Source organism: Muntiacus reevesi, chromosome 9, assembly GCF_963930625.1.
Source record: "Muntiacus reevesi chromosome 9, mMunRee1.1, whole genome shotgun sequence".
Classification (NCBI taxonomy): Eukaryota; Metazoa; Chordata; class Mammalia; order Artiodactyla; family Cervidae; genus Muntiacus; species Muntiacus reevesi.
This window is the reverse complement of record NC_089257.1, coordinates 85,070,172-85,094,182: the sequence shown is the minus strand read 5'-3', so window position 1 is coordinate 85,094,182 and position 24,011 is coordinate 85,070,172. Positions and strand designations below refer to the sequence as shown.

Below are 24,011 nucleotides of genomic sequence, written 5' to 3'. Positions count from 1 at the left end.
CACCTAACTTCTACGGTCAAAAATGAAAATAAAACATCACATTGAAATGTTTTATAATGCTATCACTTTCTATTCAGAAGATTTCTCTATATCTCTTCATTTTAACACCAAGCAATTTTTTCTTTAAATCAAGAATCTAAGACTAATGCAAAGCTGATTCTTTGAATATTCACTATTAATTTACTAGTGTTTGTATATATTTCCAAATCCTTCCAAACCTGCTGTTGGTTGTAGGCTTTATGTTTAAGTGAGGTGAGGGTACAAATCTCCCCAGCAAAAACCTACAGTGTTTTAAAAGCAAAGTACCACAGTTGCTTCTTAACATTTAACTTCTCAAAATCTTGTAAATGGTAAATGTTAAAAAAGTTAAAGTTAAATGTTAAAAAGTTAAATGGACTTGCTCTCAGGTAGCCAATAAATAAATGATCAAAGTAATAGAGATAAGTGCTTTGTCATTCTCACTCAGCATATCTTATGCAGACAGAAGTTTCATAAATATTGTTAACTGAATTAAATTCTGATGGCACAACTCCCTCCTTAATATGTTTATCTTAATAGAAAAAGCATAAGACCCTGCTGCGCAGAAATATTTGGATGAAACTAAAATTTTATTAACTATTAATAAACATACTAAGAGCTCAATGCAAAAAAAGATATATTAGAAGGACTTCAAATATTTCATATTACATAAACAAGTTAGTTTCAAATTATTAAAATTAAACATATAAAAACCTATATATTGTGATTACGCAAACTCATGCCTAGGCCCCAGGGAAAGTGACTTAAAAGTATATATGTACCGCAAATAGAAGGCACCATGATAATAAGTGAAAGAAGTTGTTTACAAAGTCAAATGGTGATACTAGGTATCACTTAGACAACAAAGAAAATAACAAAATAATACCGGAGGACCAAAAAAAAAAAAAAATCCCCACATTAACCCCAGGTGAATTATGATAACTATTTTGTCAATATCAATTCAACTTTCACTATAATAAAACACGTGAGGGCAAACTTCACATGATGAGAAATAGCTTTATGCATAAGGTCCAAATTATTTATGTATAAGGTCCAACTAACTTCTTCTATTATGAACCAAGTCAATGAACAGCTATTTGCTTTAGAAAAGAAGATGTGAGGAAATCAGAAGCTTAATGTACATAAAAGTGCCGTTATGAGCAATGCAACCCTGAAAAAATAACTATTTCAGAACAGGAAATTAAACAACCTGCCAACCATAAATATTTTGAAAGACTCTGTTCTGTCAAGAATGTCTAGCTACTCTTTAAAATGTATTTTGGTAGAGAAATACTTCATTGTTTTTCAGTAATACAATGCTAACAACATTGCTTTCAGAGCAAGTCCTTAAGAAAAAAAAGTCACATAGGAAAAAATAGTAATTAAATACTTACTATTTTTAAATCAGAGTATATAAAAGGCAGAGTTTTCAGCATATATCATTTCATACTGTGAGTGGCATGTGTAATCATTTTATAGTCATAATTTCCCCGGGAATGAGATTGTTTCTAAAGTCGAACTGTCAATTGTGACACCTCTTGGAAGGTAGAGGCCTGTGGGGTTCGGGCTGGTTCAGAATTTCTATGTTACTGTGGGGCTGACAGACCCTAAGTAATGCTCTTCACTGGAAAAATAGATCAAAGGCAAACTGACTCCCTATGGAATGTAAGAACAGGGCATTATAAAGACTGACCTACCTCAAAAGGTAGTATTTCCCTAACTGTTATGCAGAACACTAGATCCTGACAGAGGTGGGGTGCAGGAAAGGGTTGTGTGTTAGGAAACTTTTGGGAATTCTCAGCTTTTAACATTCTCAAAAATACCATGAATTTCTAAATTTAAATTTGCATACTGAACAGATTTTCTGAGAACCATTACGGAAAAATGCAGTGTAGAACACTTTGGAGAAAGTGAATGCTTTTTTGGGTAAAGCCCCTTAGGGGAATCTTAATTTGAACCTATGTTAATTTAACCCCCCATACTGAGCTGGAACTGGAAGAACCTTAAGAATCTGCATCATGAATGAATGAATGAATGAACTCATAAATGAACCCTGTGAGTGTAGGCTATATTACTTGCCGAACATAGATAATGGTAAACAAACACTAGGAAAATAGCACCAGCATTTTACTACCTTTTAATTCTTTTGGACATTCCTAATTAGAATTTTGTTAACTGACAAAGTACATTACATATAACAGAAGCAATAGTAAACCTCCCGTTTTCCTCAATAGAAGTCTTAAGAATTAGCTCTTCATATCCTTTGTTAAGTATTACCACATAAGTTCTTCGTCTTTCGCAACCTAAAATGCTCTTTTAAAATGTAAATACCATGTACCTCAGCAATGCTGTGCATGACTGGGTTACTGGGTGTGTTTCTGCTGAAATAAAGCTATTCAGGATTTTTAGAAGTCAGATGCATGTGTGCATGCATGTTCAGTGCTGTCCAACACTTTGTGACCCTGTGAACTGCAGTCCGTCAGGCTCCTCTTTCCATGGGATTCTCCAGCAAGAATACTGGAAAGAGTTGCCTTGCCCTCCTCCAGGAGATCTTCCCAAACCAGGGATCAAACCTGCATCTTTTGTGGAACCTGCACTGCAGGCAGATTCTTTACTGCTGAGCCATTGGGGAAGTCCTTCTTTCTTCTTAGGTATCAGATAATATGATGCAAATAATTTACAGAATAACCTTATTCAGGCCCCAAAGGAATTAGTCACCAAAGTTCTGAACTCCATTATTTTATCTCAGCTTACTAAATGATTCTGCACTTTCCACAATAAAGTAGCTATAAGGGTAAGTGGAAAAGGAACTCATTCACTTGTTTACATAAGCTGATGTCGATGCTTCCTTCGATTTTATGTTGGTTCCTACCCGCTTGGTAAAGATGCATTAAAATATGATGACCCCCACCAAATTCTGTAAAGCTTATTAAAGACAGCTATAGCTGGCATAAAAAATCATTTCTTGAACAAAATAATACTTAACTCAAGCAGAAGTTGGAGAGTTTGACAGTTTATACAGAGTCAGCAAACTTTTCTGTAAGAGGCCAGATAGTAAATAATTTCAGGATTTATGGGCTATATGTCTTGGATGTAACTGTATCTTTAACTCTGCTGCAGAAGTCTGACAGCATCTACATAAATGAGCAAACCTGTTTTCCACACAAAATTTTCTTCATGGACACCAAAATTCACTTTAATTCTTTTCATTTAACTTTCACAAGTCATTAAAATACTATCCTTCTGAGTTTTTCATTTATTTAAAAAGATACAAGTCATTCATGATCACATTACTGTGGACTGCACAAAAATAAGCAGTGTACTGGATTTGGCCTGTGGACTGTAGTTTCCTAAATGCTAGTTTATACTATAGGCTGACTCAGTATCAGGCCCAAGATTTAAGAGAGATAACCTGAATTTGAAACTTAGTTGCCTACCTTGATCAAGCTACACAAGTCTTTTAAACTTAAGTTTTCTGAGTTTAGATGGAGGTAATAACATTTTTAATGTTTTTAAATGGTTTTATAACAATATTTTCCTATTTCAGTATTTCCTATTTCAAATATTTCTGGAAGGCCTAACTATCTTATATTCTAAACATTCTGTACAGTGTTTGACACATAATCAATACAGATAAATATTCATTGCTATTATTCAAACACTAATGCTACTATTGGGGGGCCCACAACAAATCACTTAATTGACCAGATTTGCAGTTTCTTCCTCAGCAAAACACAGAGAAAAACTGCTCTACGAAATTCAGAGGATTACTGTGAAAACATATGTGATTGTATTTCACTCTATGTCAGTCTTCAGTTCTCTCAATGCTAGACCAATTCTCTAAAACTAAAAATCTGACCTTACCATACACCTGTTCTGAATTCTTAATGACTTTCTACTGATCATAAGACAGGCTCAACTCCTTGGCATGGCTCCAAGGCTTGTTATACTTGAACTCAGCCTTTTTTCCCTGACTATATCCCCTATCACTCTTCACTTTGAACCATTTCAGTACATTCCTGATGTACTATACTTGCAGTTCCTAGAATAACCTAAATTATTTTCATATCTCCATGCATTCAAAACTATGTCCCCTTCTATATGGAATGCCTTGGTCCTACCATTTTTGAATTTGCCCTTGAGTTTTTCATACTTCTACTGTGAATACAGTTTTGGGAAGATTCTTCCTTTCCCTGTGAGATCATTGGACTTTCCCTCCTCTGCTCACACATGACAGAGCTGAGGTCTCCTTCATCTGCCAAAACATTTTATGTAATCCTCCATAACTGTACTTCTGTAACTTTGAACTGCAATAGTTTCTCTTCCTCTTTGTCTATACCCAATAGAAGACTCTTTGAAGGAAGAAAATATTTTGTTACCCCAGTGTTCAGAATATGGTATATAATAGGAACTTAAGTACTGAATGATGACTGAAACCAGTTAGTGTACTATAAAGTACATATGAAATAATCATTATCATACTATCATAAAAACATTTTAAAATGTTCCCATCAGGATGAGTCAGACTTACCATGTGTACTAACTAACCATGTAAGTTAGTACTTACCCTGGCTGAGCACGTCACAGAGGGCCTCAACACGGTTCTATAGAAAACATCAGTCTCCACTTTCAAATGAGGCTCACTGAGATTAGGTAACTAGCCCCAAACCACCCAGATCGTAAGTCTGAGAGCTGGGAATGGGATTTAGTCTGTTAGACTCCAAAATTTTGTGTTCTGAAACATTTAGCAACATGTCCCATATTCTCTCTCCCCTTAGTTGATCCAGGAGAGGCAGTCAAAACAGTAAGGTTATATGGGAAGATGAGCCTCACTTAAGGAAGTGGGGGGAAAGGAGGTGGGGAAGCACCTTAAATCCTTCCATTATGTGTCAGGAAAAAGTGCAAAAGCCTTGGGGGAAATCCCTTTTACAAAAATAATAAATTCATCTTATCTCTCAATAATCTCTTTTATTGACTATGCCAATTCATTTTCTCTCTCTTTACATGAGCTATTTTTCAAATTAAATTATTTTTAGCTTTCCATTTCAGTCCTGTTTTTTAAAGTATGTAAATAAAATTGTATAGAAATGATACTCAGAGCAACATGTTGTAGAAGGATAAATTCCAAGTCTTACAATGTTATGTTGCTTTTTATACAGCCCGGTACAACACTGCATTTTTGATTTGCATTCAGTTTATGGTCAGTTATGTGGGTACTGCTCGAGGTCATTCTCTTCTGCATTTATGCCTACTCAGGTATTCTCCATTCTCTCTATTTTTATTTCTGGGGTTTCTCCATAAATGAGGAGAAGGCAATGGCACCCCACTCCAGTTCTCTTGCCTGGAAAAGCCCATGGATGGAGGAGCCTGGTGGGCTGCAGTCCATGGGGTTGCTAAGAGTCGGACAGGACTGAGTGACTTCACTTTCACTTTTTACTTTCATGCATTGGAGAAGGAAATGGCAACCCACTCCAGTGTTCTTGCCTGGAGAATCCCAGGGACGGGGGAGCCTGGTGGGCTGTCATCTATGGGGTCGCAGAGTCAGACACGACTGAAGCGACTTAGCACCGTAAGTGAACCAGTTTATACATGTCTTACTTCCCTCCTTAGCAAGGAGGGAACCGTAAGTGAACCAGTTTATACATGTCTTACTTCCCTCTTTTAATTTTGTTTGCCAAAGAATTAACACTTTACATAATTAAAAAATTGGCATCATATACAACTTTATATGATATCCTAACCTTAATTTTTATATGTAACTTTCAATCTGGTTCATACACCTAATGTGTGTAATCCTTAGTTGTTTGATATACCAATTTCTTACATGAATCAATAGCTTGATAGAAATAAAATAATTTCACCTTCTCTCATTTCATAAGAGAAACTGAAGCTTATACGGCAGGGGGAAATGGAGAGTTTCTCAGAAATGTATGTTCTTTTAGGTCAGAGGATGCTCTTATATAACTCTGAGCAGTAGCTGCTGTAGTTTTATTAGTTTCTATTTTAAAATACATATTCTGATTTTTATTTTTTACTTTACAAAAGGAATTACAATAATTGGAAAATTCAATGAAATACTTCCCAACTAGAAAAATATTTTTTCTTATAGTAAATGGTGTAAGAAATTGTTTGTTGGTGACTATTTATACAATCAGAACTTTAAGCTTACATGTATTCATACTTACATTTAAAAATTCTATTGTTAAGTAAAAGTTACACACTTCATCTACAAATATGCCCTATTTTATTTTATTTTTTCTATTTTATTATTTTTTTCCATTTATTTTTATTAGTTGGAGGCTAATTACTTCACAGCATTTCAGTGGGTTTTGTCATACATTGACATGAATCATCCATGGAGTTACATGTATTTCTCATCTCGATCCCCCCTCCCACCTCCCTCTCCACCTGATTCCTCTGGGTCTTCCCAGTGCACCAGGCCCGAGCACTTGTCTCATGCATCCCACCTGGGCTGGTGATCTGTTTCACTATAGATAATATACATGCTGTTCTCTCGAAACATCCCACCCTCGCCTTCTCCCACAGAGTTCAAAAGTCTGTTCTGTACATCTGTGTCTCTTTTTCTGTTTTGCATATAGAGTCATCATTACCATCTTTCTAAATTCTATATATATGTGTTAGCATGCTGTAATGTTCTTTATCTTTCTGGCTTACTTCACTCTGTATAATGGGCTCCAGTTTCATCCATCTCATTAGAACTGATTCAAATGAATTCTTTTTAACGGCTGAGTAATATACATAGAAAACTATAAAACACTGATGAAAGAAATCAAAGAGGACACAAACAGATGGAGAAACATACCGTGTTCATGGATTGGAAGAATCAATATTGTCAAAATGGCTATTCTACCCAAAGCAATCTATAGATTCAATGCAATCCCTATCAAGCTACCAACGGTATTTTTCACAGAACTAGAACAAATAATTTCACAATTTGTATGGAAATACAAAAAACCTCAAATAGCCAAAGTAATCTTGAGAGAGAAGAATGGAACTGGAGGAATCAACCTGCCTGACTTCAGACTCTACTACAAAGCCACAGTCATCAAGACTGTGGTACAGTCTTGATGTACCACAAGACTGTACCACATACTGTGTACATACTGTACCACAAGACTGTACCACATACTGTGTGGGCAGTATGGTACTGGCACAAAGACAGAAATATAGATCAATGGAACAGAATAGAAAGCCCAGAGATAAATCCAAGAACCTATGGACACCTTATCTTTGACAAATTGAAGGTTTTAAAAGGGAAAGTGCAAGTCGCTCAGTTGTGTCTGACTCTTTTGGACCCCATGACTACACAGTCCATGGAATTCTCCAGGCAAGAATAGTGGCATGGATAGCCCTTCCCTTCTCCAGGGGATCTTCCCAACCCAGGCATCAAACCCAGGTTTCCCGCATTACAGACGGATTCTTTCTTTATGAGCTGAGCCACAAGGGAAGCCCCTTAAAAGGGAAAAGTTAACTTAATAAGTCTCTGTCAAGAAGTTTTCTTCATTTGCTGATCAGGAGCATAGTGACATGGCATGATATAAAAGCCAGATGAGTATTAATATTCTGCTGCTTTCGATTTCTGCATGCTTAGCTATGTAAACACACATTTAAGTTATGTGACCACATATTTCCTCATTTAAGCTATGTGAACACATTTCCACATTTGAAAATAGGAATAATAATATCCACCTTGCAGGGCTACTCAGAAAAGTATATAAGGTAAAGTATATAAAGCATTTAGCACATTGCTGAAAATAACAGGAACACTGGTAGTTCATACAACCATTTAGCGTTTTTTTATTAGACTAAAACCTATTTAGAAATTAAAATTATGATGTTATTCTTTTCATAACAAATAAAGGCTTTAAAATGTCCTATCAGTTCAGTTCAGTCGCTCAGTCATCTCCGACTCTTTGCAACCCCATGGACTGCAGCATACCAGGCTTCCCTGTCCATCACCAGCTCCTGGAGCTTACTCAAAATCATGTCCCTTGAGTTGGTGATGCCATCCAACCATCTCATACTCTGTTGTCCCCTTCTCCTCCTGCCTTCAATCTTTCCCAGTATCAGGATCTTTTCAAATGAGTCACCACTTCACCACAGATGGCCAAAGTACTGAAGTTTCAGCTTGAGCATCAGTCCTTCCAATGAATATTCAGGGCTGATTTCTTAGGATGGACTGGTTTGATCTCCTTGCAGTCCAAGGGACCCTCTAGAGTCTTCTCCAACACCACAGTTCAAAAGCAGCAATTCTGCAGCACTCAGCTTTCTCTTTAGTCGAATTCTCACATTCATATATGACTACTGGAAAAACCATATCCTTGACTAGACAGACATTTGTTGGCAAAGTAATGTCTCTGCTTTTTAATATGCTGTAGGTTGGTTACAGCTTTTCTTCCAAGGAGAAAGCGTCTTTTAATTTCATGGCTGCAGTCACTATCTGAACTGATTTTGGTGCCCAGAAAAATAAAGTCAGCCATTGTTTCCACTGTTTATCCATCTATTTGCCATGAAATGATGGAATCAGATGCCATGATCTTAGTTTTCTGAATGTTGAGTTTTAAGCTAACTCTTTCACTCTCCTCTTTCACTTTCAACAAGAGGCTCTTAGTTCCTCTTCACTTTCTGCCATAAGGTGTCATCTGCATATCTGAGGTTATTGATATTTCTCCTGGCAATCTTGATTCCAGCTCGTGCTTCATCCAACCCAGCATTTCTCATGATGTACTTACTCTGCATATTAAGTTAAAAAAGCAAGGTGAGAATATACAGCCTTGACTTACTCCTTTCCCAGTTTGGAACCAGTCTGTTGGTCCATGTCCAGTTCTAATTGTTGCTTCTTGACCTGCATACAGATTTATCAGGAGGCAGATCAGGTGGTCTCCTATTCCCATCTCTTTAAGAGTTTTCCACAGTTTGTTGTGATCCACACAGTCAAAGGCTTGGCATAATCAATAAAGCAGAGGTAGATGATTTTATGGAACTTTTTCGCTTTTTCGGTGATCCAATGGATGCTGGGAATTTGATCTCTGGTTCCTCTGCCTTTTCTAAATCCAGCTTGAACATCTAGACGTTCATGTTTCACACACTGTTGAAGCCTGCCTTGGAGAATTTTGAGTATTACTTTGCTAGCATGTGAGATGAGTGCAATTGTGTGGTAGTTTGAACATTCTTTGCATTGCCTTTCTTTGGGACTGGAATGAAAACTGACCTTTCCAGTCCTGTGGCCACTGCTGAGTTTTCCAAATTTGCTGGCATATTGAGTGCAGTACTTTCACAGCATCATCTCTTAGGATTTGAAATAGCTCAACTGGCATTCTATCACCTCCTCTAGCTTTGTTCATACTGATGCTTCCTAAGGCCCACTTGACTTCGCATTCCAGGATGTCTGGTTCTAGGTGAGTGATCACACTAGCATGGTTATCTGGGTCATAAAGATTTTTTGCATAGTTCTTCTGTGTATTCTTGCCACCTCTTCTGAATATCTTCTGCTTCTGTTAGGCCCATAATATTTCTGTCCTTTATTGTGCCCATCTTTGTATGAAATATTCCAATGGTATCTCTAATTTTCTTGAAGAGATCTCTAGTCTTTCCTATTCTATTGTTTTCCTCTATTTCTTTCCACTGATCACTGAGGAAGACTTTCTTATCTCTCCTTGCTAATCTTTGGAACTCTGCATTCAAATGGGTATATCTTTCCTTTACTCCTTTCCCTTTCATTTCTCTTCTTGTCTCAGCTATTTGTAAGGTCTCTTCAGACAGCCATTTTGCCTTTTAGGATTTCTTTTCTTGGTGATGATCTTGATCACTGCCTCCTGTACAATGTCACAAACCTCCACCCATAGTTCTCAGGCACTCTGTCTATCAGATCTAATCCCTTGAGTCTGTTTCTCACTTCCACTATAAAATCGTAAGGGGTTCGATTTAGGTCATCCCTGAATGGTCTAGTGGTTTTCCATACTTTCATCAATTTTAAGTCTGAATTTGGCGCTAAGAAGTTCATGATCTGAGCCACAGTCAGTTCCTGGTCTTGTTTTTGCTGACTGTATAGAGCTTCTCCATCTTTGGCTGCAAAGAATATAATCAAGCTGATTTTGGTGTTGACCATCTGGTGATGTCCATGTGTAGAGTCTTCTCTTGTGTTGTTGGAAAAGGGTGTTTGCTATGACCAGTGTGTTCTCTTGGCAAAACTCTATTAGCCTTTGCCCTGCTTCATTCTGCACTCCAAGGCCAAATTTGCCTGTTACTCAACACATTTTTTGACTTCCTACTTTTGCATTCATATCCCCTATAATGACTGTGGGCAAGAATCCCTTAGAAGAATTGAGTAGCCATCATAGTCAAGAAGTGTCCAAAATGTAGTACTTGGAAGCAATCTCAAAAACAACAGAATGATCTCTGTTCATTTCCAAGGCAAACCATTCACTATCACAGTAATCCAAGTCTATGCCCCGACCAGTAATGCTGAAGAAGCTGAAGTTGAACGGTTCTATGAGGACCTACAAGATCTTCTAGAACTAACACCCCCCTCAAAGAAAAAACAAGTCCTATATATCTTAAATATTATAAAGGATATAGTATTTTGAGTATAAATTTGTTCAAATGCAGGTGTGGTTAAAAAGTAAACAAAAAATTCATAGGCCAAGAACATTTTATTAAAAAAGTATAATGCAAAAATGAATTGATTAAACTTGTCCCTGTTAAAAATGTATTACCTGTGGAATCCAGCCCATAAAACAAGGGAGAACTGATGATACACTAGGAGAATCATGCTCATTTTCAGAAAGTCGATTTCCATCAAAACTGCATCCTTCCAGCAGTAAGCCACTGATCTGCCATAGAGATATACAAACCATTAAAATACATATTACAGTCTGAAACGACAGGAGTTACTCTATTATATCTTCAGAAGGAAGGTGACAATTTCCATTTTAACTATACATTTTAAACAGTGTTAAAACAACGATTATGGTATTTTATCTGAGAGTAAAGAAGGTGAAGGCCTGGACCAGTGTTCACTGTGACCTTCCTTTAGTCTGAATTCTGAATTTTAGCAAATATTTGTGAAAAAGAATACTTATAAATGTCATCAGTTATACAACTGCATGTGCCTTGGCACTAGAATAACAGAAATATAATGACAAAAGCCAAAACATTGCTCTTTTTCCAGGAGGGGTAAAGACAAGCACCCTAGAGAAAAGAACAAATTCTCCTTGCTTGGAATTCTGACATCATTTTCTAAAGAACAGAACAAAATTCAGAAAGGTTAATGCAAAATAATTCTTAACATGTCACACACAGCTGAAAGAATAAAAAAAGGAAAAAAAAGAGTTCATCTCTTGGGGACTTCCCTGGTGGTCCACTGCTTCAGAACCTGTCTTCCCCACTGCAGGTTTGATGTGCGAAGCAGGGCACCCAAAGCCAGTGCTCTGGGACAGCCCAGGTGGATGGGGTGCGAGGGAGGTGGGCTCGGGATGCGGGACACAAGTGCACCTGTGGCTGAGTCAGGCCGATGTATGGTCAAAACCACCACAATATTGTAAAGTAACTATCTTCCAATTAAAATTCATTAATAAATTTAAAAAAAAGAATCTGTCTTCCACGGGGTCAGTCCTTGGTCAGAGAAGTAGATTCTGCATTCCACAGGCCAACTATACTCACGTGCCTCAACTAGTGTAGGTGTTAAACAGCTCAGTTGTGCCAGACTCTTTGCGACCCCATGGACTGCAACCCACCAGGCTCCTCTGTCCATGGGACTTTCCAGGCAAGAATGCTGGAGTGGGTTGCCATTTCCTTCTCCAGCCCCAACTAGAGACACAGCCAAAAATAAATATATTAAAAAAACAAACAAACAAAAAAGGAGTTCATATCTTACTCTAAATTAACCTTAGTGTAGATGTATGAAATTATGAAAATAAAAATATAAATATTTTGGTAAAATTAGCTTCATATTTCTTAAGTTCAGTCTTTCAGTTTCTGATAATAAATTTAAAATCTGCATTTTGAGTTCATATCATATCTATATTCTCAAAATTTGAACTTGATAGAAAATAAAACAACCTTATAAATAATGTTTAGTGCCTTTGAAGTTTTAACATACTACAGAATTTTAGAGGTAAGGGAACACATTAAGTTCAAAGAGCTGAAATCATTTTCAACTATATTACAGTTAGAGGATGGTTATGGGAAGAGTACTAGTAGACAGAACTTGACAAATAGTTCTGATTAGTTGCTTTACCATGAAAACATAAACAACTTGTTTGTCAGTGAAAGAATTGGGATAAAAACAGAATTACTGAATCCCTAAGTTCAATATTCTTTCTGTACCACTGATATGGTTATACAGGCCACTTTAAGGGTTGCTTAAGTATAGCCTTGAAGAAAAGTAAATTAAAATTTTTTAAATTAATTAATTTTAATTGGAGGCTACTTTACAATATTGCAGTGGTTTTTGCCATACATTGACATGAATCAGACACGGGTGGGCATGTGTCCCCCGTCCTGAACCCCCCTCTCCCCTCCCTCCCCACCCCATCACTCTGGGTTGTCCCAGTGAACCAGCTTTGAGCGCCCTGTCTCATGCATTGAACCTGGACTGGCAATCTGCTTCACACTTGATAATATACATGTTTCAATGCTGTTCTCTCAGATCATCCCACCCTTGCCTTCTCCCACAGAGTCCAAAAGTCTGTTCTTACATCTGTGTCTCCTTTGCTGTCTCGCATATAGGGTCATCATTACCATCTTTCTAAATTCCAAATACATCCATTAACATATTGTATTGGTATTTTTCTTTCTGACTTACTTCACTCTGTATAATAGGTTCCAGTTTCATCCACCTCATTAGAAAGGATTCAAATGCATTCTTTTTAATAGCTCAGTAATATTCTACAGCTTTCTTATCCATTCATCTGCCAATGGACATCTAGGTTGCTTCCATGTCCTGGCTACTGTAAACAGTGCTGCGATTAACACTGGGATACACGTGTCTCTTTCAATTCTGGTTTCCTCAGTGTGTATGCCCAGCAGCCGGACTGCTGGGTCATATGGCAGTTCTATTTCCAGTTTTTTAAGGAATCTCCACACTGTTCCTATATGCAGGTCAGGAAGCAACAGTTAGAACTGGACATGGAACAACAGACTGGTTCCAAATAGGGAAAGGAGTACATGAAGCCTGTATATTGTCACCCTGCTTATTTAACTTATATGCAGAGTACATCATGAGAAATGCTGGGCTGGAGGAAGTACAAGCTGGAATCAAGATTGCCTGGAGAAATATCAATAACCACCGATATGCAGATGACACCATCCTTATGGCAGAAAGTGAAGAAGAAATAAAGAGCCTCTTGATGAAAGTGAAAGAGAAGAGTGAAAAAGTTGGCTTAAAACTCAACAATCAGAAAACTAAGATCATGATATCCGGTCCCATCACTTCATGGCAAATAGATGGGGAAACAGTGGAAACAGCAGCTGACTTTAGTTTTCTGGGCTCCAAAATCACGGCATTTGGTGACTGCAGCCATGAAATTAAAAGACGCTTACTCCTTGGAAGGAAAGTTATGACCAACCTAGACAGCATATTAAAACACAGAGACATTACTTTGCCAACAAAGGTCCATCTAGTCAAAGCTATGGTTTTTCCAGTGATCATGTATGGATGTGAGAGTTGGACTATAAAGAAAGCTGAGCACCTAAACATTGGTGCTTTTGAACTGTGGTGTTGGAGAAGACTCTTGAGAGTCCCTTGGACTGCAGGGAGATCCAACCAGTCCATCCTAAAGGAGATCAGTCCTGGGTGTTGATTGGAAGGACTGATGCTAAAGCTGAAACTCCAGTACTTTGGCCACCTGATGCGAAAAGCTGACTCATTAGAAAAGACCCTGATGCTGGGAAAGACTGAGGGCAGGGGGAGAGGGGACAGAGGATGAAATGGTTGGATGGCATCACTGACTCAATGGACATGGGTTTGGGTGAATTCCGGGAGCTGGTGATGCACAGCGAGTCCTGGCGTGCTGTGGTTCATGGGGTCACAAAGAGTTGGACACGACTGAGCGACTGAACTGAACTGAACCACGCTGTTCTCCATAGTGGCTGTACTAGTTTGCATTCCCACCAATAGGGTAAGAGGGTCCCCTTTTCTCCACACCCTCTCCAGCATTTAAGAGAGGAGACTTTTTGATAGCATGAGATGGTACCTCTTTGTGGTTTTGATTTGCATTTCTCTGATAATGAGTGATGTTGAGCATTTTTTCATGTGTTTGTAAGCCATCTGTATGTCTTCTTTGGAGAAATGTCCATTTAGTTCTTCAGCCCATTTTTTATTAAAATTTAAGTGCTTACTAATTTCAGTGCTAGAAAATCCCTATCTAGCCTATCCCTTCTCCAGGGGATCTTCCCGACCCAGGAATCAAACTGGAATCTCCTGCGTTGCAGGCAGATTCTTTACCAACTGAGCTATCAGGGAAGCCCTAGAAAGTCCGAAGGCAACATAATTCTTCTAAGGCCTCTTTCAGAAATTTCACTGAGGTTTGAGCTCAGGTGGTCTCTACAGAAATTTGTAAAAGCAGTCCCCACAGATAGTGTCACAACTTGACTATGTAATATGCATAGTATATATGTTATTGTTGGTGTTCCATCACTAACTCATGTTCAGCTCTTTGTGACTGCATGGACTGCAGCATGCCAGGCTCTCCTGCGTGTTACCTCCTGGAGTGTGCTCAGATTCACGTCCACTAAGCTGGTGATACTATCTAACTGTCTCACCCTCTGCTGCCTCTCCTCCTACCACCTTCAATCTTTCCCAGTGTCAGTCTTTTCCAGTGAGTCGGCTCTTTGCATCAGGTGGCCAAAGTGATGAAGCTTCACCTTCAGCATCAATCCTTCTAATGAATATTCAGGGTTGATTTCCTTTAGGATTCACTAGTTTAATCTCCTTGCTGTCCAAGGGATTCCTCTCCAGCACCACAATTTGAAAGCATCAGTTCTTTGGTGCTCAGCCTTCTTTATGTTCCAACTCCCACATTTGTATATGACTACTAGAAAAACCATAATTTTGACTGTATGGACCTTTTGTTGGCAAAGTGATGGCTCTGCTTTTTAATACTGTTTAGGTTTGTCATGCCTTTCCTTCCAAGGAAGGAATTTAATTTACTTTTAATTTCATGGCTTCAGTTACCATCTGCAGTGATTTTGGAGCCCAAGAAAATAAAATTTGCCACTGTTCCCACTTTTTCCCCATCTATTTGCCATGAAGTGATGGATCAGATGCCATGATCTTAATTTTTTGCATGCTGAGTTTTAAGCCAGCCTTTTCACTCTCTTCTTTCACCCTCATCAAGAGGCTCTTTAGTACCTCTTTGCTTTCTGCCATTATAGTGCTATCATCTACATATCTGAGGTTGTTGAAATTTCTCCTGCAATCTTGATTTCAACTGCTGACTCATCCAGCCTACATCACAAGATGTACCTTGAGTGCATGCGTGCTCAGTGGCTCAGTCGTGTCTGACTCTGTGACCCTTTGGTTTGTAGCCAACCAGGTTCATCTGTCCAAGGTATTTTCCAGGCAAGAATACTGGAGTGGGTTGTCATTTCTTATTCCAGGGGCTCTTTCTGACCCAGGGTTCGAATCCATGTCTCCTGTATTGGCAGCAGATTCTTTAGCACTGAGTCACCTGGGAAGACTGGAGGTACTCTGCATTTAAGTTAAATAAGCAGGGTGACAATCACAGCCTCGTCATGCTCCTTCCCAGATTTTGAACGAGTCTGTTGTTTCATGTCCATTTCTGTTGCTTCTTGACCTACATATGGGTTTCTTAGGAGACATGTAAGGTGGTCTGATACTCCCATCTCTTTAAGAATTTTCCACAGTTTGCTGTGATCCACACAGTCAAAGGCTTTATAGTAGTCAATTAAGCAGAAATAGATGTGTTTCTGAAATTCCCTTGCTTTCTCCATGATCCAATGAATGTTGGCAATTTGATTTTTCAATATGCATATACAGAGATATAAACTGAGATATATATTGAGTTTTGAGCTCAACTGGTCTCTATAGAAATTTGTAAAAGTAGTCTCCACTGAGAGCACCACAACTTGACTATGTAATATGTATATTGTTGTAGTTAAGTCACTAAGTTGCGTCCAACTCTTTGCAACCCCATGGACTACACAGCATGCCAGGCTCCTCCATCCTCCACTGTCTCCCAGATTTTGCTCAAGTTCAATTGAGTTGGTGACGCTATCTAACCAAGTCATCCTCTACCACCCCCTTCTCCTCTTCCTCTTTTAACAAGGGGGTTGGTAGGGTGTTAAATACTGTCCTTTAGAGCCTTATTTCAATAACTGATATTACTGACCATGTAGTTGCTTAATAGACACATGGGAGACATTCTTGGTCCCATTTCCTGAACTTCCCATATACTATCAACTACCAATGGCTGCCACCACCTCTAATAAAATCCTCTAAATTTGTCCTTTTCTCTCTCTCATCCTCTATCATTCTCTAATCCAGAATTTAAAGAAAATTAAAACATGGACTTTCAAAAAGTAATATCTATTTTTTATATAATAAAATGATAATATTGATATATCAGAGATTGGAATGGTATCAACAAATGGTACCCTGTTTCATCTGCAATTCTGCATCAATGGAAGGAGAAAAAGCAGAGAGGCCTAAAATACTACTTTTTTCCTGGAAAAAGATAGTTTGATGGATATAACAGATCCCCAGGCAAATGTACTTGCTAATACGAAACACAAGAATTTGGCAGGCTTAACTCCTAGTTATGACAGTTTTACACTAAGCAGCCAGCTACACCAGATGCAGGGACTACCTTGAAGGGGCAGAGCAGAATATGTAACCCAAGAGAAAAGCATAGGAAGGCACAGTATTCAGTCCTGGGTTCCTGACTCAAACTCATAATCAGATAAAGTGACACCTTTCCTGGAAAGGGAAGAGTCAGGTAGAAGGTAGAGAGTGTCTAGGAGTATGAACATTGGTAAATATTCCTCCACATGGAAAAACTACAGGAAAGGGAAATAGAGGTTTTCCTCTAACATCATATTTAAAATACTTGGAAAATTGCCTGATATACAATAAGTGCTCAATAAGTATTAGCTATTACTGTTCATTTAAGCTAATCCAGCCACTAGTTTTGAGACATTGAGAATTATTTTATATAGTGCATCCATTTAAATAAGACAAAATAAAGGTTTTATTGGAAATTATTTGGATATGCCAGCAAATTTGGAAAATTCAGCAGTGGCCACAGGACTGGAAAAGGTCAGTTTTCATTCTAATCCCAAAGAAAGGCAATGCCAAAGAATGTTCAAACTACCCCAAAATCACACTCATTGCACATGCTAGCAAAGTAATGCTCAAAATTTTCCAAGCTAGGCTTCAACAGTACATGAACTGAGAACATCCAGATGTTCAACTGGATTTAGAAAAGGCAGAGGAACCAGAGATCAAATTGCCAATATCCGTTGGGTTATAGATAAAGCAAGAGAATGCCAGGAAAACATCATTCTACAGGAGAGGTGACCTTGATTCTGTAACAAACAGCGGTATGAAATAAAAAGATGAACTTGATCTAGGTGTGAAAAGACATAAGGCACACAATAACCAAACACAGTGTCTGAACTTTGACCCGAATTTGAACACACTATTGGAAATTATTTTTTTCTTAGACAGTGGTAAATATTGCTGTGAACTGGCTATTGAATGATGCCAAGGAAATATTGTTAATTTTTGTATGTGTGATAATATATTGCATTTATATAAGAAATTTTTTTTTGAGAAATGGAAAAGTAAAATGCCTGGACTTTGCTTCAGCAAAGACAATAAAAAAAAGAGAAAAAGAAGAAATATATCTAAATCTTGAAAACTTTGAATATGGAGATTCATTTTACTATTTTTTCCACTTCTGTATTTGTTTGTAATTGTTTAATAAGAAAAATAACTAAAAATGATTGGGAAAAAACTTGAATGCCAGAAAATGTTTAATTTTCTCTAGGGAATTACCTTCTCTGTCTAGAGTTACTGTCCAATACATTAGCCAAGGTCACATATGCTATTGAGCACTTGAGATGTTACAAGTCTGAAATGAGATGTGCCATAAATACAGAATATATGATGGATTTCAAGCACTTTGTATAAAAAAAGAGAAAGTAAAATATGTCATTCATAATTTTAAAATATTTGTTGCATGCTGAAACAATATGTTGTATATATCAGGTAAAATAAAATAACACTAAAAATATTTTTATCTGTTTCTTTTATATTTTTAGTGTCACTACTAGAAAATATAAAATTATGTATGTGGCTTGATGTAGGTTGAAGAAAGGAGAATATGCTAGGGAAAGTTATATTCCAGAAAGAAATACAAACAGGTTTCTTAGAAGTTTTTGAAAGCTGGGGAAGGACTAGAACAGTTAATGGAACTCAGTACATAATCCCAGCACTTTGAATTTTTTTCAGTAAGGTGTCAAGTAAAGTCAGAGGTTTTAGAGTAGAGAAACTTCCCAAATAGGAAATTGCAGTCAATTCTCAGCCTCCTACTATACTTGGAGGGCATGAGAAGATAGCATTAAGTTGGCCAGGCTATGAAAGAGTATAGTCAACTAAGAATTAAAAGGGTTTTATTTTTCTTTTTGAGAATTTGTATCTATTTATTTATTTTTGGCCGGAGAAGGCAATGGCAACCCACTCCAGTACTCTTGCCTGGAAAATTCCATGGACGGAGGAGCCTGGTAGGCTGCAGTCCATGGGGTCGCTAAGAGTCGGACACGACTGACTGACTTCACTTTCACTTTTCACTTTCCTGCATTGGAGAAGAAAATGGCAACCCACTCTAGTGTTCTTGCCTGGAGAATCCCAGGGACAGGGGAGCCTGGTGGGCTGCCGTCTATGGGGTTGCACAGAGTCGGACACGACTGAAGCGACTTAGCAGCAGCAGCAGCATTTATTTTTGGCAGTGCTGGGTCTTCGTTGCTGCATGGGCTTTTCTCTAGCTGTGGCAAGCGGAGGCCATCCTCTGCCTGTGCTGTGCAGGCTTCTCACTGCAGTGGCTTCTCTCGTTGTAGAGAATGGCCTCTAGAGAGCGCGGGCCTCAGCAGTTGTGGCATGTGGGCCCGGTAGTTGCAGCTCCCAGGCTCTAGAGCACGGGCTCAACAGCTGTTGTGCATGGGCTTAGCTGCTCCCTAGCATGTGGGATCTTCTGGGGTCAAGGATCAAACCTGTGTTTCCTGAACTGGCAGGCAGCTTCTTTACCAGTGAGCCACAAGAGAAGCCTCTGAAAGCCCATTAAACTGGTGTAAATATAGTAAGACGCTCAAAGCACTTAATGCTACAAGAATATCAGATTTAAAACCTTTGACTGTTGCAGTCACTTAAGTTTTTAAGAAAAATAATTTTTTGTTGACCTAGTTTTATATCACATTATTTTACAAACACCAAATCATTTTAGAGATTGACTTTCAGAGAAAATCATATTGCTAAGCATTCTTAAAAGTTCCCCCATGATTTAAAAATAGTATCTACTTGATAATGACAATATAAGGATATTCACATTAAGTGCTCAGTTTTAAAAATGAAAACTATCAGAAATATATGTCTTAAAAGGACAAAAGCAAACAAGTGGGGCCTGACTAAACTTAAAAGCTTTTGCATAGCAAAGGAAACTATAAGCAAGGTAAAAAGACAACCCTCAGAATGGGAGAAAATAATAGTAAATGAAACAACTGACAAAGGATTCATTTCCAAAATATACAAGCAGCTCATGCAACTCCATACCAGAAAAACAAACAACCCAATCAAAAAGTGGGAAAAAGACCTAAACAAACATTTCTCCAAAGAAGACATACAGATGGCTAACAAACACATGAAAAGATGCTCATCACTGCTCATTATTAGAGAAATGCAAATCAAAACTACAAGATAGGTGTGAGATATCACCTCACACCAGTCAGAATGGCCATCATCAAACAGTCTACAAACAATAAATGCTGGAGAGGGTGTGGAGAAAAGGGAATGCTCTTGCACTGTTGGTGGGAATGTAAATCGATACAGCCACTATGGAAGATCGTATGGAGATTCCTTTAAAAAATCTAGGAATAAAACCACCATGTGACCCAGCAATCACTCCAAGGCATATACCCTGAGAAAACCAAAACTGAAAAAGACACATGTATCCCATTGTTCACTGCAGCACTATTTACAATAGCGAGAACATGCAAAAAACCTAGCTGTCCATAGACAGATGGATGGGTAAAGAAACTGTGGTACATATACACAATGGAATATTACTCAACCATAGAAAGGAACACATTTGAGCCCATTCTGATGAGGTGGATGAACCTAGACCTATTATACAGAGTGAAGTGAGTCAGAAAAAGAAAGATAAATATCGTATTCTAACACATATATCAGAATCTAGAAAAATGGTACTGAAGAACTTATTTACAGGGCAGCAGTGGAGAAACAGACATAGAGAATGGACTTATGGACATGGGGAAAGGGGAGGGGAGGGTAAGATGTATGGAGAGAGTACCATGGAAACTTACATTGCCATATGTAAAGTAGACAGCCAATGGGAATTTGCTGTCTGGCTCAGGAAACTCAGACAGGGGCTCTGTATCAACCCAGAGGGGTGGGCTGGGGAGGGAGATGGGAGGGGGTTCACAAGGGAGGGGAGATATGTGCACCTGTGGCTGATTCGTGTTGAGGTTTGACAGAAAACAGCAAAATTCTGTAAAGCAATTATCCTTCAATTAAAAAAAAAAAAGAGGTCCTGTCTCTGAATACTGGTTGGTCTATTTGAGTGGAAAGATGAAGAGACAGAAGTTGTATTTTGTATTTTCCTCTGGACTATAATTATCATATCTGGTAGACATAAGGCCATAGTAATGCCAATACACTATTTCAAAATGTCAGTTAAAAAAAAGAATGATTTAAAGGTTGTTGTTGTTGTTTTTTTTTTGGTAAGTTTTCCACTGCTGGACTGATAAGCTACAACTGGCAGCTCACACTCATTTGGGGAAGATGTGTCTGAAACGTGTAACTCCTAATTCTGATGAGCCCATTCTCCTCATGAAACCACAAATGTCTAAATCTCCAATTTCCTCATTGTTTTAACTTTTATTTCCTGATAAGTTTAAAAGAGATGAAGTTGAAATACAAATAGTATAATAACCACTTGGTAAATGGGCAAACTCTAGTCTGGCATGAAGCAGCCCAAATGAGGTGGTAAGCATAAGTGGCTTTAATATGCTACTAGGTCCCAAAGGAGCAGCAGCTTTCGGGTGTCTCAGAGAACTGTGCATTACTAACAAGAGGATAAATGTTTTTTTACCAAGGTAGATTTGCCAAGGTAGGAGACTTGATTTTGTCCCTTGTGTTTGGCGGCTTTGGCGGTCAAGGAGGGAACTGGAAGTGTCCCAGGTTTGCCAGAGCCAAACTTTCACAGCCTTGGGCAAGATCGAGCATGCAGACTGAACAGGTGTTTGATTGATGCATTTTCTAGTACTAAGTTTCACAACTGCTGTTAACAAATAACAAATCAATAATGGAAGTGAGGAAATTTTAGAGGGCCATGTTCAGGTTCTAAAAAAATCAATACACATACATATTCTCTTAAGCAGGTCTAAAGGGTTTGAGATATTGATTGATGTGGGAACTACAGCCTTGCTTGAAGATTTCACTAGCTGAATTCAGTCTAGGGTGGTAGACACTGAAAAAATTTAAAGCCAGTTAAGTTTTACAGTGACAATAAAATTCAAATATAATTCAAATCCAAAATTTTCCTATCAAAACAATCCTTTCATTGAAAATTTGATTAAAAGGAACCTAAATCAATTATTTAAAACTTACTGATTATGCCAACTGCAGTGAGGGGTTGCAGTTATAACTATAAAAAGTTATAAAAAACTTTTTATCTGAGAAAAACTGCAGGTAAGAAGTTAGGAAATATGCTCCTATTGTTTACATGAACGAGGGGCCAGAGAGGAAAAATTCTGTTGAATCAACTCAAATCCCATATGAAGGGATGTTTTTTTTAACTTAAAGTTTAAGACATATTTCTATCAAACTTATTCCTAAACACACTGACCAACAAATATTTTAGTTTTTAACAATAAAGTTGCTTTTTGTAAATGTCAAATGAAAAATGAAAGAATTCTGCTTTACTAGATAAAAGTAGAGAACTTTGTACTAAAACATACTTTTGTTTCTAATTAAAAAAACACATAACTGCTTAATAAAACCTAATCCAAATCAAAAGAAATAAATAAAACACACACACACATACATAGGTTTTCAGAGACCTTGTAATAAACATGTCAAGGAAATTATTATTTATATCCATGATAAAAGAGGCAACAAAGGCTCAGACTGCTCTATTAATTACTTTAAAAAGTAACATGGCTCTGTTTTGGGTGGCTTAAGATTAGAATTGTGTTTTACCGTCAGCCTTTCCCCCTCATTTACAAAACAAAACATATACACTTGGGATTTTCTGATTGTAGATAATTTTATTTCATTTTGTAAGAGCAGGGGGAAAATAGTTCAGGAAATATGACTACACCTTGACACAGAATAAAATAAAATTTATTTCCCTTGTTTTTTATAGCAGTCTACCTAAATAATGATACTACATTCTATGTGTATGCTAAGAGGCCACACAATCAGGTAAAGTACATGATTCATGGTTTCCTCTTTCTCCTTAATGACTAGGCCACAGTTTATGTATACCAATAATAATTAAGGTAGCTTTTATGGGCTAGAGGTTAAGGCTAAAATGCAAAGGATGAACAAGAACCTGCTAATTTTGCTTCAAGGGAGAATGTTTTTGTAACCCATAAAGCCAAAAGGGAAAGACCTACCTTATTGTCAATGATCAAATTTCTGGCACAGTATACCATTACAGCTGATGTTAATAAGGCCTATTACAGTACCTCTCCTATTGTTGGTCCTCCACTCAACAATTCAACAAGAGTATAATTGAGTGTTGATTACGTATGAGGTATTGCTGGAGGTATTTGAGATACGAGAAAACTGAAAAAAGACAAAAGACTATTCTCGTGGGGCTCTCTCATACTTTCACTATGTTAGAAAGTAGTAGTAATATGAAAAAAAAATTGTTGACATGGAAGCAAGGATTATGAAACAGAATTTCTGATATGTCAGTTGCCTAAGGTTAACTAAGTTAAAGAAATATAGTCTTACATTAACTGTGTGTGTGTGTGTGTGTGTGTGTGTGTGTGTGTGTGCGCGCACACACACATGCTCAGGCATGTCCGACTCTTTGCGATTCCATGGACTGTAGCCTTCCAGGCTCTTCTTGTCCATGGGATTTCTCAGGCAAGAATACTGGAATGAATTGCCATTTCCTCCTCCAGGGGATCTTCCTGACTCCAGGATCAAATCCGCATCCCCTGTGTCTTCTGTGTTGCAGGCAGATTCTTTACCTACTGAGTCATCGGGGAAAGCCCTTACATTAATTTTAATTACATGCTAAAACACTGAACTAGATGCTGAGGATCTGAAGATAGATAAGACAGTCTTTGTCTTCAATGACATTACAGTCTCATAAGACAGACCAATTATATAGAGATAACCACACTAAAACATGCAGCATCACGTACTGCTGTTCAGTCACTAAGTCGTGTCTGATTCTTTGTGACTAGGAACTGCAGCGTGCCAGGCTTCCCTGTCCTTCACTATCCCCCTGAGCTTGCTCAAACTCATGTCCATTGAATCAGTGATACCACCCAACCATCTCATCCTCTGTCATCCCCTTTTCCTCTTGACCTCAATCTTTCCCAGCATCAGGGTCTTTACCAATGAGTCAGTTTTTTGCATCAATAAGGCAATTTTATATGTGAGAATGTGAAAGAGGAATGGTAGAGACGTGAAGAAGAAGACGTGGAAGAAGGCTGGAGTTGCTGGGGAAAGGCCTTCATTAGTTTTCTCATTATAT

At 38.0% G+C, this 24,011-nt stretch overlaps 1 protein-coding gene across 1 annotated transcript in view; it reads right to left on the bottom strand.

The window, feature by feature from the left end:
* DYNC2H1 (dynein cytoplasmic 2 heavy chain 1) overlaps positions 1-24,011 on the bottom strand; it is a 396,980-nt gene that overhangs the window by 5,300 nt on the left and 367,669 nt on the right. The window contains exon 88 of the mRNA XM_065944250.1: positions 10,755-10,871. Coding sequence (XP_065800322.1) covers positions 10,755-10,871 — 117 coding nt within the window. The remainder of the gene's footprint in view (positions 1-10,754; positions 10,872-24,011) is intronic.